The following is a 14,992-nucleotide window of genomic DNA, read 5'->3' as shown; positions in this document are numbered from 1 at the left end:
TTCCACTATATAACTCTCAGTCTGTGACTTCCTGCTGCCTCTGTCACATGTAACCCTGTCCTTACTAACACAATTACAAGAGTGGATAAGGCACAGAGGGTGGGATGTACTAAACTGAAAATACAGTAAAACCCTGAAAATGCCGTCCTGGTGGATAACGCCATCTGCAGATGGCGTAACCCCAAAGAAGCCTATGGGTTTCATATCGGGTTGCCCCCTGAGAGGGATCCAATCGGATCCCTCCCAGCTCCCCCCGCGGGATGCTCAGAAGGACGCTAGAGTGGTTTCTGCGCGTAAAACCCGGAAGTCCTTCTATCCGAGGCTGCCGCAAAGGACAGCTCTTATCGGGAGAGCTGTGCTTTGTGCTTCGCGGATGGAATGCTTAGTACACCCCCCCCACACACACACACTGAAATAATCTGTGCTGCTGTGAACATACAGATTACCTAATTGGCTAACAAATTGGGAACATTCCAGTTGAGCTGGAAATTAAGATTGAATACTGTAAAGCGGCCAGACCTTAAAGGCCCAATACATCTGCTGGCTATTTCCCCCAGATTCCCTGATCGAACCAGAACCACCGAACGGCCAGCCGGAAATGCATATCGGCGGCCATAGATGATTGTCGATCCGTTGGGGAATCTGTGGAATTCTTCATGTTAAAATCCCAGATTTGCTGATCGTATTTTGGCCGAGATAGGCAAATCAGGGAAACCAACATGTTGCATTTCACCGATGGCCCTAACTCCGGCCTCTGGGGATTGGGAAATTGCCTTATCTATGGGGGCCTTTAGTCAAACACACCTAAAAGTAACTTTTTTTTTTTGTGTGTCAGGGCTTGATTCAGCGATGGACAGTACTGCAGAGCTGCAGGGAAACTGCTGTGCAATACCGTCTGACTAAAATGCAAACGCAGCAGGAGGGGAATGTAGGGAAATAGACACTTCCTGCATCAGCGATCCTTGGATCACCATCACGACCACTGGTTGTGATAGTTGCTGCTTTGGACAGGTTATGTGAGCTTAAACTTACTCATCCTGTCTGTTGGAACTGGACGAAGGTGCAGGCCCTGGGCTTGGCACGCCTCCAAAACGGGGGCAACGTGCCCGCTCTTTGGAGAACGGTACTTTTCAATCAGGCTGCGGCTAGGGGGTGATTGTGAGCAAGCACGCGCAGACCCACATAAAATGGAGATGTTGGGTTTGCGACGCGTACATCTCTGAATCAGGCCCCGTCATTCAGGTGTGTGGAAAAGGAGGCAGTCCTCTTTACTTAGACTGCACCTAGTGTTTTATATAGAACAAATGCTCTTAGGCACTTTTTGGAATCCATTTCAAGAGAGGAGAGTGGAATTTTAAGAGCATCTTATAAGAGTACCTGAGTGTAAAAAGTGTTCCAGGTACGCTCCAAGAAAAACACCTGTCTGGACTTTGCTTGAAAACACCAGTGCAAGTTGTAAAAGATTCCTTTTAATGTCTGCCTGTCACCTGCACACAATTGAGGCAGCCATTTTGTGAGCTCTCAGTGATGTCACTGACTCCTAGTGAGTTCTTAAGCAGCATTGTCAAAAACATTGCTTAGGCTACCAAAATGGCTGCTTCCATTGCAAGAGGTACATTACATGTAACCCCTTCGCCCATGGGCCTATTTTTGGCACTTATTGGACTGGTCACATTCCAAAATCAATATCAGTAATTTTTATTTATGCAATATCCACAAAAACTATTGCTTGTTGTTTTTCAGAAGGCTTTGAATTTACAGCATTACAATAATTTGCTTATTTCTCCTCATACGGTAAAGACAATCTACCAAAATGGACGAAAAAAGTGCTTTTTCCATGACTTTGCAAAAAAGTAAATTTAAAGCAAATGTGTGTATTTTTGTTCCATAACCACCACCATGAAATTCTTTGTGGTTCTTCCTTCGGGATTCGCCTTTTTAAACGCTTTTTTGGGGGGGGAGTGGGTTGCACATCAAATTAGGGGACCTATGAGTTTAGTGATCCCAGTATGAGGGAGACCAGGGCATTAGAACCTCTGGATGTCTTAAAGCTTTGTGTAGTATAGGATGTTTTTGACTGGTGATGTGTAAGTGATATGACGGCCTGCTGCAAATACGTTTGTCTTTGTGGATTTAGATTACGCTCTCATGCTTTGCAAAACATTTACAAATAAACAAGCCAAAAGTAAAATCGGTGGTTTGTAAGCACATGAGACCATGACATATTATATTTGGAGGTATCATCTGCCACAGTTCTTACAACAGAAATACGTAGGTATTGGCTTTGGGAACACAGCAATAGATTGTAAAATATATACTCACTCTTCCCGTGTACTTGCATCACTGGTGTTGGGGTTTGGTGACCTTGTAAAGACGGTAAGAGCTTGTCCTGCAGGCTTGTCTTACTGGAAGATATTGGGAGGATGACAGGAGTGGCCTCCTCATCTTCAGTCCCCCCGATCAATAATATCCGTTCGGTCTCCGTCCTTGCTTTTGCTTCTAATGTTACATGATCCCTGATACTCACAGTAGCATGAGGAAGGTCATCTTCCATGAGATAAGGAGGTAAGGTGGGCAGTGGGGTTGAGGGATGTGGCTTGTCGGGAAGATCTGTAGAAGTCTCTACATTACTTACTTGATCAACTGCATCTAATGTCTTCTTGGATTGAAGTAACGGAGAAAAATATGGATCTTCTGTATCATTTTCAGCTTTTGTGAACTCCTCTGAGATGGTGTTTTCGTCCTTCTGATAATGTATGCCGTCAGCATGGAGGAACTCAACGTCAGAAGATATAACTTCATTGCCTTCTGGTCCAGTATCTAGTAATGTGGAGTATCCATCAGTTGTCCTGAATGCAGCATGGTATTTCTCTGTAGGCTGCATTGCATAGACATTTGGGAATATATTTTCACCAAGAAAGTTGTCCTCATCTGCCACTCTTAGAGCTTCCGACGTGTCTTGAGTATCGTGGTCTGCAAGGTAATTTTGAGATTCGACCGTGTTCTTCAAAAGTGCTTTGTTTGCTTGTTCATCTCCACTCTCTATTTGAAGTTTTTGTATTTGGGTGAAAGGTCCATTGTCTCCTGTGTGTACATCTGACAGCGGTTTGGTCGTCAGTGCTATGGTGGAAACAATTGGATGAACAGTGGTCAATGCTTCAATTTTCCTCTCTTGAACATTTCTAGTTTCAACATAATTTTCCATTTGCAAAGCTTGAGAAGATAACCTCTCATTGCTCAGCTCCGGTCTCTCGCCATTTCTCATCTGGACTTGATTTGTAGCCTCCGATTCTGAATCTGGTTCAGATATTTTGGAAATTGTGGGCTGTACATTGGAGAGCACGTGTCCAGCTTCTTCAGAACTTGCCCCAACGTTGCTCGATGAGTGTCTCTGGCTCATTTTATTGTGTTTCTGCAAGTTGGCCGTTGACATTTTTTTATGATCTTTATACGGAAATTCATTTGAGACCTTCTCCACGTTCTCCTCCATATTTTCTGTTATCTTCTCATCCGGCATAAACGCAGCTGCTGATATCAAACTGCCAAATCTCCTTCCAGGTGGTTTGGTATGAGATATATCTTCATTATTCCTTTCCTGCTGGGGGGAAACATCTTGGACGTCCACTCCACTCTTAGAAGTTTCTTCTGAAAAATTCCTCCCTGAATTGCCCTCAGCAGCTTCAGGAAAAAGTGGAGCTTTCGTGATGTCTACTTTAATTAAGGAAGTTGATGACTCAATGACGGCCAAGGTGGCCATACATATTAACAAGTGAAGCTGCAGCCGATTGGCCATTTTTACTTTCCACGCCCTGACTTTGACTTTAGTTGCTTGCTGTTCTAACGTGGCTTGTTATATGTATTTGCATACACCCAGGAGACCTGTGAAACAAGAGAAGAGAAACCGTTACTATATATAGCAGTGATAATGAATACACAATACAGCTTGCCAAGGCTATTGACAATTTTGCATCCTGTCTTTTGCTGCAAAACTGTCGATTATTAGAAAAACAGTAACTGGGTGGGGATTTCTGTACATAAATTAGGAGTCTTTTTGACAACTCATAGATATCTGTAGAAAATACCACAACGGCATGAAACAGCATAAAGTTGTATAATTTTATGTTTACTCAGCTCTGATTAATTCATGTTTTAATTTTATTAATATTATTTTAAGGATAAGGTGACAATCATGTTAATGATTAGAATATTAAAAGTGACCAAACAGATGGGTCTGTGGAATAAAGTTAATGTTTAAAAACTAAGGGCCTGTTTTAGATCCGCACACAAATGATATCGCAGCTGCTATTTCTCAGTAATCGCAACAGCGAAAATATGTTAATGTCTTCAAGCCTCCCCGAGCACAGGGACGCCCACTGCTGCCTTCTCATATCCATCCGATGACGTTCAACAGCGTAAACATCGGTAACATCGACACAGACCGGGCAGCCATGCAGCATATGCGGCAAGTCTGACCTGTCTCAAACACATCGTCTCTCCAGACACGCGGAGAGCTCTCATGCTGCGACGGAGATTGCTATAGTTAATTTATGTATGCCAATGAAACAGCTTTTGAACAGTCCACACACCTGTGTTTGACTAGCCACCCCGTAACCTCCCCCAAACGCTGACTACCTGTCACTCACTTTGCGAAGGATTCCTCTATGTCTGTGTAAACGATAATCAATCGGCACGGCTATGGCGCATGCACAAACAAGTGCTCCACTTGTGTGAAACATCGACTCTGAGGCAGTTGGGTTGGGGGCAAATACTCATACCGGACCAGTAGTATAGTGGACTGCATAAGCAGGGCATAGAATTGGTGAACCCAGGCATGGACTAACCAAGTTTGCTCCTAGGGCCCTGGTAGAACACAAGTCTTTTCTCCTTTCCTTTCTGTTTAATGATGGGGAAGTGGTAAACTCTGCACCTCCTGATCTGTTCCTCCCTCTCCCCTTTGTCTTTAACGGGCCTATTCATCATCACTTAATTTTTACAAAAGCAGGAGAAAATGCACATTTTCACCTGCAATTGTAAAAATTTAGTTTAGGGCCATCACGTGGGTAAAGCAGAAGATATCACAGATATACACCCCATACACTAGTATCACAGATATCTCATCTTTATGTTCCTCTCCCGGAATGGCCCGCTGTCCCCATACACTAGTATCACAGATATCTGCTACTTACCTTCCTCTTGCGGAATGGCCCGCTGTCCGCATACACTAGTATCACAGATATCCCCTGCTTACCTTCCTCTCTCGGAATGGCCCGCTGTCCCCATACACTAGTATCACAGATATCCCCTGCTTACCTTCCTCTCTCGGAATGGCCCGCTGTCCCCATACACTAGTATCACAGATATCCCCTGCTTACCCTTTCTCTCCCGGAATGGCCCGCTGTCCCCATACACTAGTATCACAGATATCTCCTGCTTACCTTTCTCTCCCGGAATGGCCTGCTGTCCCCATACACTAGTATCACAGATATCTCCTGCTTACCTTCCTCTCCCGGAATGGCCCGCTGTCCCCATACACTAGTATCACAGATATCTCCTGCTTACCTTCCTCTGCCGGAATGGCCCGCTGTCCCCATACACTAGTATGAGGACAAAACTCATCAAGCTCCGAAAATACAATATTTTTGGAGCTTGAGAACAATAGCATTCGCCATCTTCATATGGCGAATGCATCTGCTTGTGGATCGCAACCAACTCCTTTCCTATGAGAAAGAGGTCTGGGTTGTGAAGAAGGATCCTTTCGGATCCCTCCGCCCCTGTCCGGCTCCTTCCACCGGACGCCAGTGCTCTTGTGCAGGTCACGCATGCACACTCCCATCACTGCTCCGAAAACGAGCAGTGAAGCCGCTTGTGGGGACAGCAGATTTTGCATCAGCTGTCACCGTGCCGCAGCAATGACGAATTGCTATTTGCATCTGTATTCTGTACTGCACTTGCTCCGATCCAAGCGCAGCGAGCTACAAGCCCAAGATAAGGGATACTCTATATATCGATACATACAAACGCACACCAAGAGGCATCTTTACATCATGCAAATGCACTTACGTGCAACTTTAAAATCAGGCCCAAATTGTCATGTGATGTCAGTAGTTCCTAGCGAACCGCTAGGCTGCTCATAGATTTGCTGCCCTCAACGTGCAGATGACAGGTTCTCTTTTTGTCTTAAACCTTGTATTGACCTCCCAGCATCATCTACCTTTAATAATATCTGAGGTGACCCTGCCATGTTGCATTAAGGATTCATCAGGACAAGGACGCACTGGTTGTTCCCGATTTTCACTCATATGCCTAAAAATGGGCTCTAACATCAAAACCAACTAAAATACCTGGGATTATTCCAACGAGCAGACAGACCACATATGAAATCATTTACAGCTATTTTTTTTTTTTTCTTCCTTGAGACCAATTTATAAAAACAAAAAATTATTATACCGGTATGTGACTGGGAGAGAACATTCACCGCAGATAACATGTCAAACAACCTGCAGTCAGCGAACACTTTATTAGTTTGAGGTCCCATTGAAATTTTCCGACATTTCCTCTCTTAAGCAATGTTTTGGTTAAGTCCTTTCCTATTTCTGGGAATTGTAATGCTAAACAAATATACATTGAGCTGGAAAGGGATGTTCCGTGGCCTAGTAAAAAAGACTTCGGGCCTGGTCCTGCTATGCTGCACCAGCTTTTTTATTATATGCAGAAAATACATGTATTTAGTGTTCAATAACTACAGAGCGAACAAAACAGAAATCTGTGCAAGTTACTAAGGAGTATATAACGGGACAGTTTTTAGAAGTGGAGATGTTGCCCATAGCAACCAATCAGATGCTAGCTATTATCTTCTAGAAGGTGCTAGTTAAATGTTAAGTAGAATCTGATTGGTTGCTATTGGCAACATCTCCACTTCTAAAAACTCTCACTTTAGTAAATATACCCCATAATGACATTATTGTGCTCAATAACAAACACAAAAATACAACAGTAACACTCGGAGACAAAATCTACAGGCCGGCCTCGCCAGAGCCTCGATAAACGCACTTGACCTCCAAGCTAAAGAAAGGTTAACATCACACTACAGAGTTTTTTAGTGAGAGGTTTTGAGTGTTAGATGCGCTGAACACAGCCAGACAAACCATTTTTTCACATCAGACGTTGACTGTATAGATTTTATTGAACTTACGGTTAAGTGGAAATGCAGCTTCGCATAACGCCGTTGGCCACTTGCTTATATATTTTTTTTTAACAGAGATTGCTGTTGTCAGAGAGAAAAGGGCTGAGAGAGATAAAAGGCCTCATTGTGTGATATTCCGCTTGTGTTACTGCCCAGAACGCACAGCCAATAGTAGCAGTGCTTAGTCCATGCTTGCACCCACGGCTCTCATTACTTGTGTGATTGAACTATAAAAACAGACGGTCTTCAACATATGACATTTAACCATCTTCTCGAGTCGCCCAGCTATCAGAAAGGATGTACCGTACGTGACTCTTACTGTATTCAGTGTAGAGATGTGTCTTCTCTTCATACATTATTGCTGCAGTTTCACAAAACAGCCCTTCTCGATGCCGCCAGGTCACGTGCGAATTGGCTTTTCTTGCTAGAATGTGCGTTTTAGTTGCAACGCAATGCGACAAAACCACTTCACGAGACTGCGCTGATTTATTTGATATGCAATACTTATATATCGGTGCGCGACTGAGCCTGAAACCGTAAACAAAGTGCAGCGTCCGCGGGGTTTTTTTTTTTTCACGCCAAGTTCCGTTGTACAGATTCAGACTCACTCGCATACAGATATTCAAGTGTCGCATATCAATTGAATTAGTGCAATCTCGTGAAGCCATTTGTCACATCGTATTGAGACTAAGGGCCATATTCAATAGGAGGTGAAAAGTCCGTTATCGCCGATGATGTCATTTTCGACATTTTCACTTATCCCCATATTCAATTTCAAAGACTTTTCGCAGATCTTTGTTAAGAATAGGTGGCGATAAAAAGTGCAGAATTGGGGTTTTGGGGTGCAGACTTTAAAATAGTATCCTGCACCACTTGGAATGTCCCTTAAAAGTTATCGGTGTCAAAAAATTTTTGATGGGACTAGTTGTTTTCCCAAAAAAATTTTGTTAAATGCAATTCTTCACCACAATGTTGTTAAATGCAATTCTTCACCATCTTTACAAAGACGCATAAAAGCACCTGCCGACGCCGTTTAAAAAGCCCAAAGAACTTCAGCAGGCCAATTCGGGGGTACCCATAGTGATCCCCCGTGTCAGACCATCTTTTGGGGGGTGACAGGCTGATTTCCCCAAAAGTGACAGGACTTTTCAATACTTACCTTTCCGCTGGGTCCTAATTGAATACGGGGATACGCGGGCACGCGCCCAATACTTTATCCCCAGGAAAAACTGACTTTTTTGCCTCTAATTGAATATGGCCCTAAGACGCGAATTTGAGTGAAAGAAATGCAAAAAAAGGCGCTGTAACGCATGGTGCAGCTCACTTGCACCAGGCATCTAGCATCTCATGGTGTATTGAGGGTAGGTGTATGATGACACATCTGTAAATTGAGGTTGCAGTTAGTTTTTTTCTGCAGTAGTGATGTTAATTTAGTGGTATGATGTTTAGATTGTAAGCTCTCTTCCTTCATTTATATCATCATCTCCTCCCCACTGCCAGCAGCGGCACCAAACCCTTGGGTCCTGCCGCCCTGCTTCTTATTTGGTGATGCAGCAATGTTTATAAATCTTGTTGTGTACTGTAAGTCACTTTATTCTAGTTTTGTTCATACTGTTTATTTTGTGTACTTTGTAAGGCACTTCGGAGCCCTTGTGATGCCATATAAATAAAGGATGATAATACTAATAATAAAAATAATTATATATATATATATATCTATACACACCGTAATATTTGTACTACTGTTTCAAACTAACATTCATTTTGTATCATGAGATTCGATTTCGGACACGAGACTGATTTGGTACGCATAAAGTTGATAGGACAAAACAACATTGATGCATCATATATTTTGTGGCATCAACTGAATAGCTAACATTGGGCTGTCCGCTCGCAAGTGGGTCGATGGTGTGCACTGCGCATGCGCACGACGGAGGGAGCTCCGTCGTGCGCGTATGCACGAGACGCGACGAACAAAGGACTTTCCTTCGCTCGTTGTCTCTGATCAAAGGGGGCGTGCTGTCGATGTTGATTGACAGCACGCCCCCTTTGGTGGGCGTGCCGGGGGCATGCCTGCCAGACGGAGGCGTTCCCAAGGGAACGCCTACCGTCAGAAGCCGGCCCCACTGACATCACTATTGATGTCAGTGGGAATCACTCCTGGCCTTGCGGTTGAGAAACTCAACCGCAGGCTTCTGCTCGCACTGGCGATGGTCGCGATGGTCAAGACCATTGCGACCATCATCCTGCACGCTCGTATAGGCTGTGGGTGGTGACCCACAGCTATACGAGCGTCCAGGAGGACGCTCCATATTTATGGAGGTGGGCCCTGATTCAGAGCGAGCGCTCTGGTCAGAGCGTCCGGCTCTGAATCAGGGCCACTGTTTTTTAAGATGGCCATACAATTCATATTTACCTATTCCTGAATTTCAGGGAGCTCTCCCACCCTCCGGGGAGAATAGACCAGTCTTCAAGGTCTGGGAGCTTTGTGACGCGTTTCGCCACAAAATGTTAACAATTGCACCACTATGCAATGGTGGCAGGGTTGCAATGACGAAATGAGCTGCACTACTTCCCCTGCACCTCACACCTTCAAGTCCTAGAGTGACATTAATAAAAGTTGACAAGTATTCATACCTACATCAGATTTGTTTCTGAATCAAGGATTGCGATTTTGTACAATGACAATATAGCTTTGAGGCACACAGACTATGGTCTCAAATGTTGCTGTATAGGATAAAGTGCATGTGTTATGTAGTACCCTTGTAAAGGCCCTTAATTCGGCACTGGGCCTGGGGACATTTTTATTTAAATAATAAAGTGGAGAATTAAATGGAGTGAGAGCACAAATGTATCCCTGGAGAAGCAGGCAATTGTATATGACACCAGATGTTTATTCTTAAAATGTTAAAATGCTGGTCTAAATTAAAAGGGAAAATATTTCCAAACAGAGTTGGACGTAATTAAGAATATCTCTATTGTGAAAACATTAATATGTATTTTTAACATTCTCACGCAGAGAGCAACGCACTGGGGATAGCAGGGTTATAGAGTTGTGGGATTTCATTGTTTGGATTTAGCAGGCCACGTTGTTACTGTATGTCCTAGATTTCCCCTATGATGAAATGTGGAGCTAATACGAGAACGCGCTCCCAGGGTACCGAGTCACCAGGGACTCAGTACCAAACATCCAAGGAGAAAGACAAACCTCTGGCTGGGAGATGTCCTCATTCACACATATGTGCAATTATAAATAGACAGAAACACAACTATGCTTTGGGGGCTACCTTTGTCTGACTCCGATCCTCTCTGACAGATATGTAATACGTGGTGATACTTAGAAAAAGATCTAGTAAACCAGGGTGTTAATCCGTTCTCAACAGAAAAACCAAGCTCAGCAATGTTGCACTTGCTCCTGTAGTATTAAAATTTACAGTACCTAAAAGAGAAAATGTCTGGTAATTACAGCTTTACGGTTCCTGTATGTAAAATAAGCTGCAATTTAAAATAATCTAATTAAAATATATTTACCAACTTGTCGTTCCTTCATTACAGGAGAAAGTGTGATACAGAAAATGTGGGCGGGGCTTGATGAGACACTTATACTCACGCATTTTGCCTGTGAAATTCCCTGATGTGGGTGTAGCTTAATGACACAATTTGGGTAATTCCATTAGATTCCCGGGCACTTTACTACTCATTTAACAACCATCAGGAAAAAAATAGGGCAGCAGTCTAGAGCTACACTGAATATTATGGGAGTCTACCGGATATTCTAGGAGCATATGCAACTTTTTTTTATAGCAACCAGTGAATTGGGATGGGGGTGTGCAAGTCACAATGGGGGCATGAACACCGCCGCCAGGGCATATCTACATCATGATGAGGGTGTGCCTAGGACTTTATGACAAGTGCTAGACTGCCCTGTACTCCCTTTCCAAAGACTTTTCCATTATTGTGCGTACCAGAGTTGGGCGCAGAGCTATGTAGGGCAGCGCTGATTGGGATATACCTCCTAACTTTCCCACCAGCCTCATATTGGGACTGTCTCAGAGAAATCAGGACAATTGTTGTTGGTATTGAGTGGGGGATTTTTACTTGGGGCTACAGCCACCCCTAGTAAAATCCGCTAACCCCAGTGAATGCACTGGCTTCCCATTAGAAGTGCTTCCTAATAATGAAATGCTGGACAGGCATTGCCAAGGGGGATACAGCTGATGGCTTCTGGGGGCTGCAGCTGATTCAGTCCCTAATAGCCAGGTTGTTGTTTTGTGCACATGTGCGAAACGCGTAATAATAACTTGTTATGTTGTGAGATTTTATATGTTCTGGTCTTAGTAAAGTTCTCCAGTCTTCTTTGCTTGAAATAAGCTTGCTTGGAATAACCATATTCTCTAACAGTTTACTGGTCCTTTTAAATAGATTTTAAAGGCCTGTGGAGGGTGTATCAACACTATCATGCCTTCCTATTACAACATGAAGGCTAAAGGGTGAACTGGAAGCCATCCTAAATTCTGTCATTGCATTCATTCTGGCAGCCTCGCTCGTGGGTAGTCTGAGTAATAAGTACAAGTGACTTAATATAACATAGAGATAATATGCTGTGCAAGCAGGACTGCAGGCGGATGAGATTGTGATTAAAGTTATCACAAGTTCTCATGGTAGATTTAACTTTCACAAATGAGACAAAATATTGAGAACAGTCTGATCTGACGGAGCTGCTGCAGCATTACGGGAATAAACCTTTTCACTTACAGTATTGGTGGGTACACACTGGGCGATATTACTGAGCGACTGCACGATTACGACATCGTAATCGTGCAAACGCTCAGTAATCGTGCACAAATCGTGCACCTTTATGTCGGAAACGACCAGCGATGCGCACTCCCGCTGCTCGTTTCCGACATGTCCATCGCCTGAACATGCAGGCCAACCTGACGACCTTGTCAGGTTGCTGCATGTTGGGGAATGGGGGGAGAGAGCCCGGCGCTGAACGATATTGTTAATGATATCGTTCAGCGGCTGTGCTCAATGTCATGAACGACATTGAGCACAGCCTGCCGGGGATACACTACACGATATCGCTCAGGGTCGGAGCAACACAGAGAGGGAGATCCATCCGTCACTCAGGCCCCTGTTTATTGATAGTGATAAAGCAGATTTTTCTATAACCATCATAGTGATAGTAGAGTTATGGCTACAATGTGCCTGAACCGCTGACTGATACTCAGCTACCCGCAGCAGACTTGTCAGACAATCATGGTGCACCTGCGCGTGTGTGTGTGTGACCTGAGATCCGTGTGCACAGAGGGACTGGAAGCTCTGACTTAGAGGCCTATTCATCAACACTTAAGTATCGTTTTTAGGGGCCTATTCATCAACACTAAAATAACGTTTTTAAGGACATTTTCCTTAAATAACGTTATTTTGGTATTCATGAACAGACTTAGCACAGGAGATATCACAGATATCTCCTTGCTAAGTTCCCCTGCGTTAATTTCCACACTCCCCATACATTAGTAGATTAGTATGGGGATGTGGAAATTGTGGTATTCATCAAATTCCGAAAATTGATTTGATGCAGTTACTATTCGCCACTGTGAGGTGGCGAATAGCAGGTGAAACTTACCTGTATCAGCGTGTGCAGGTCCCCCGACGAGTCCCTCCGGCGCTCTGCTCCGTCCTCAGGTTCCGGAGGCTGGTCTGTCATGTGTGCTCCCACAGCAGAGCACAAGATATTTTTTTCTAATCTGTCATGTGGTTTGCTGGGAAACCACATGACAGACCAGCAGGACGGAGCCGGAGGCTGCTGCGCGGACAGGTAAGTCGGGGGGGGGGGGGGGGGATCGGGGGGGGGGTATGAAACTTAACGCATCTGTAGGCAGTGCTGCACATGCGCTGGTTTTACAGATGTAACAGCGCATGCGCAGCACTGTTTCCAGATGCGATAAGGTAGTGTAGGCAGTGTTGTCATCGCAAAAATTACAGCTTTTCGGAATAGATACTTATGGAGAGGTGGAATGATGAATTCCACCTATAATTAGCTAGAACTCCATGAGAGTTCTAAACCTAATTATCTCCAGAGAATTTTAATGTTTAATGAATAGGCCCCTTAATGTATTTTTTTCCTTAATTTGGTTTTATCTTGTATTCAGTAATCATAGTTTGTCAGTGTTAATTTCCACACTCCCCATACTTTAGCATGGGGATGTAGAAATTAGGCTATTCATCAAATTCCGAACATTATTTCTTTTCGGAATTCGAGGTGTTACTGTACGCCATCCTCAGATGCCGTACAGCCCCCGATAGTGTACACAAGCTGCCGTCTACTTGGCAGCTTGTGTAGGAAAGGGACATACTTACAGTACCTGCTTTCAGCGTGAGCAAGTCCTCCTCCGGCTCCGGCTGCACTGTGTGTTATCCCCGCTGCTAGATGCTGCTGATGGGAAGCGTCTCCCCTCTGCTCCCCAGGTGGCACTTGTAAGTGCTTAATCAATTAACTGTATATTTACTGTACTATAGCAGAGGGGAGAAGCTTCCTGTCAGTAGCAGCATGTAGCGACGGGAGAGCATAGAGAAGATAAACGAAATGACTGTATAGGAGTGGAGAGGATTAAACCGCCTAGGATGGGGGCGGACCAGTGTGGGGAATCATGTGATAATTAGGGCCTATGGGTTTTTAGGATTGTAGGTGGTAGCAGGGATATTAGAGTTTGTTGGAGGCGGAGTCAGCCTCTTTTGTTCCTGTCTTCCCACCCTCCCTCCCTAAATTTTACGTTATGTGCTCTCTTTAATTAGGGTTTGGTGATTTCTTCGTTGGCTATTTTAGGCGGGAAAGAACGGCAGGTTACCTATTAGCACTGTGAATATTGGTTTACTTTTTGTTTCGCTCACCTTCGTTGACTGTTAAAGTCTGCTGGACCACCCCGCCGGGGACAGCATCATCACCTTTCCGGGTGGGTAGTCAAGGTAGAAGGCTTGAGTGTATGTGTTGTGGTTGGAGTGTTTATAGTGTTAGGCTTGGGCTGTTGTTAGCCGTTCTTTCTTTGCCACCATATTTAAATTAATTTAATTAATTTTAGTAATTAATTCATTTATTGGTAAATTAAATAAAATAGCTAACAATTCTGCCAAATACAAGTCTCTGTGTCTTTATTTCAATTGAGTATGTTTTATTGTCAATGATTCCCGCACTGGTCAATCCTCAGACGATGGGAGGTTTAGTATTTGGGGGGAAAAAAAAAAGTATAAGCAGCCCCCTCTGCCCCCAGCTCCTGCCTGCAGCCCACAGCCTCCATTCCCCGGTGCCCACCTTCAAACTGCATCTGGGACACAGCACAGAGCCGGTGCAGTGAAAACATCTCCCCGCTGGCAGCGTTTGAGATGCATTCCCCCTGCATCATGTATGTAGCAGCTGGGTAGACCAGGCAGGGGGTTGGGTCTGCTACCTTCTGGACATAAGATCGGGGGGGCTGCCAGCAACAGTGGATTGAGCAGGAGCCAGACACGCTGCCGGGGGACAGATCCTTGCACAGCGCTGATAGTGCAATGCAGAAGTGGGTGATGTAGCGGGGAGATGGAGGACGGCAGGGGATGCAAGCAGGGAAAATAACTTATTTTCAGAAAAGCTGTCAACGCAAAAATGACAGCTTTTCGGTATAGATACTTGGACTGGCGGAATGATGAATTCCTCCGGTAATTAGGTATAAACTCCATGCGACTTCTAAACCTAATTATCTGCAGAGAATTTTAAGTAATAATGAATACGCCCCTTAGGCTTTGTCTATGGCAGAAAATATATATTTAAAA

The 14,992-nt window shown here is 44.2% G+C and overlaps 1 protein-coding gene across 3 annotated transcripts in view; it reads right to left on the bottom strand.

The window, feature by feature from the left end:
• The window catches only part of PRRT3 (proline rich transmembrane protein 3), a 108,927-nt gene that overhangs the window by 45,413 nt on the left and 48,522 nt on the right, over nucleotides 1-14,992 (bottom strand). For 2 of the 3 annotated variants that reach the window (XM_088473236.1, XM_088473237.1), the window contains exon 2: nucleotides 2,323-3,879. In XM_088473236.1, the coding sequence (XP_088329362.1) occupies nucleotides 2,323-3,793 (1,471 nt within the window). In that variant the 5' untranslated portion in view covers nucleotides 3,794-3,879. Of the gene's footprint in view, nucleotides 1-2,322; nucleotides 3,880-7,192; nucleotides 7,268-14,992 lie in introns of those variants that run through there. The other variant, XM_088473238.1, reaches the window with a different exon arrangement.

The sequence above is a fragment of the Taudactylus pleione genome, unplaced genomic scaffold (genome assembly GCF_031769625.1).
Source record: "Taudactylus pleione unplaced genomic scaffold, aTauple2 ptg000133l, whole genome shotgun sequence".
Lineage (NCBI taxonomy): Eukaryota > Metazoa > Chordata > Amphibia > Anura > Myobatrachidae > Taudactylus > Taudactylus pleione.
The sequence above is the reverse complement of the archived record's forward strand: the minus strand, read 5'-3'. Positions and strand labels throughout refer to the sequence as shown.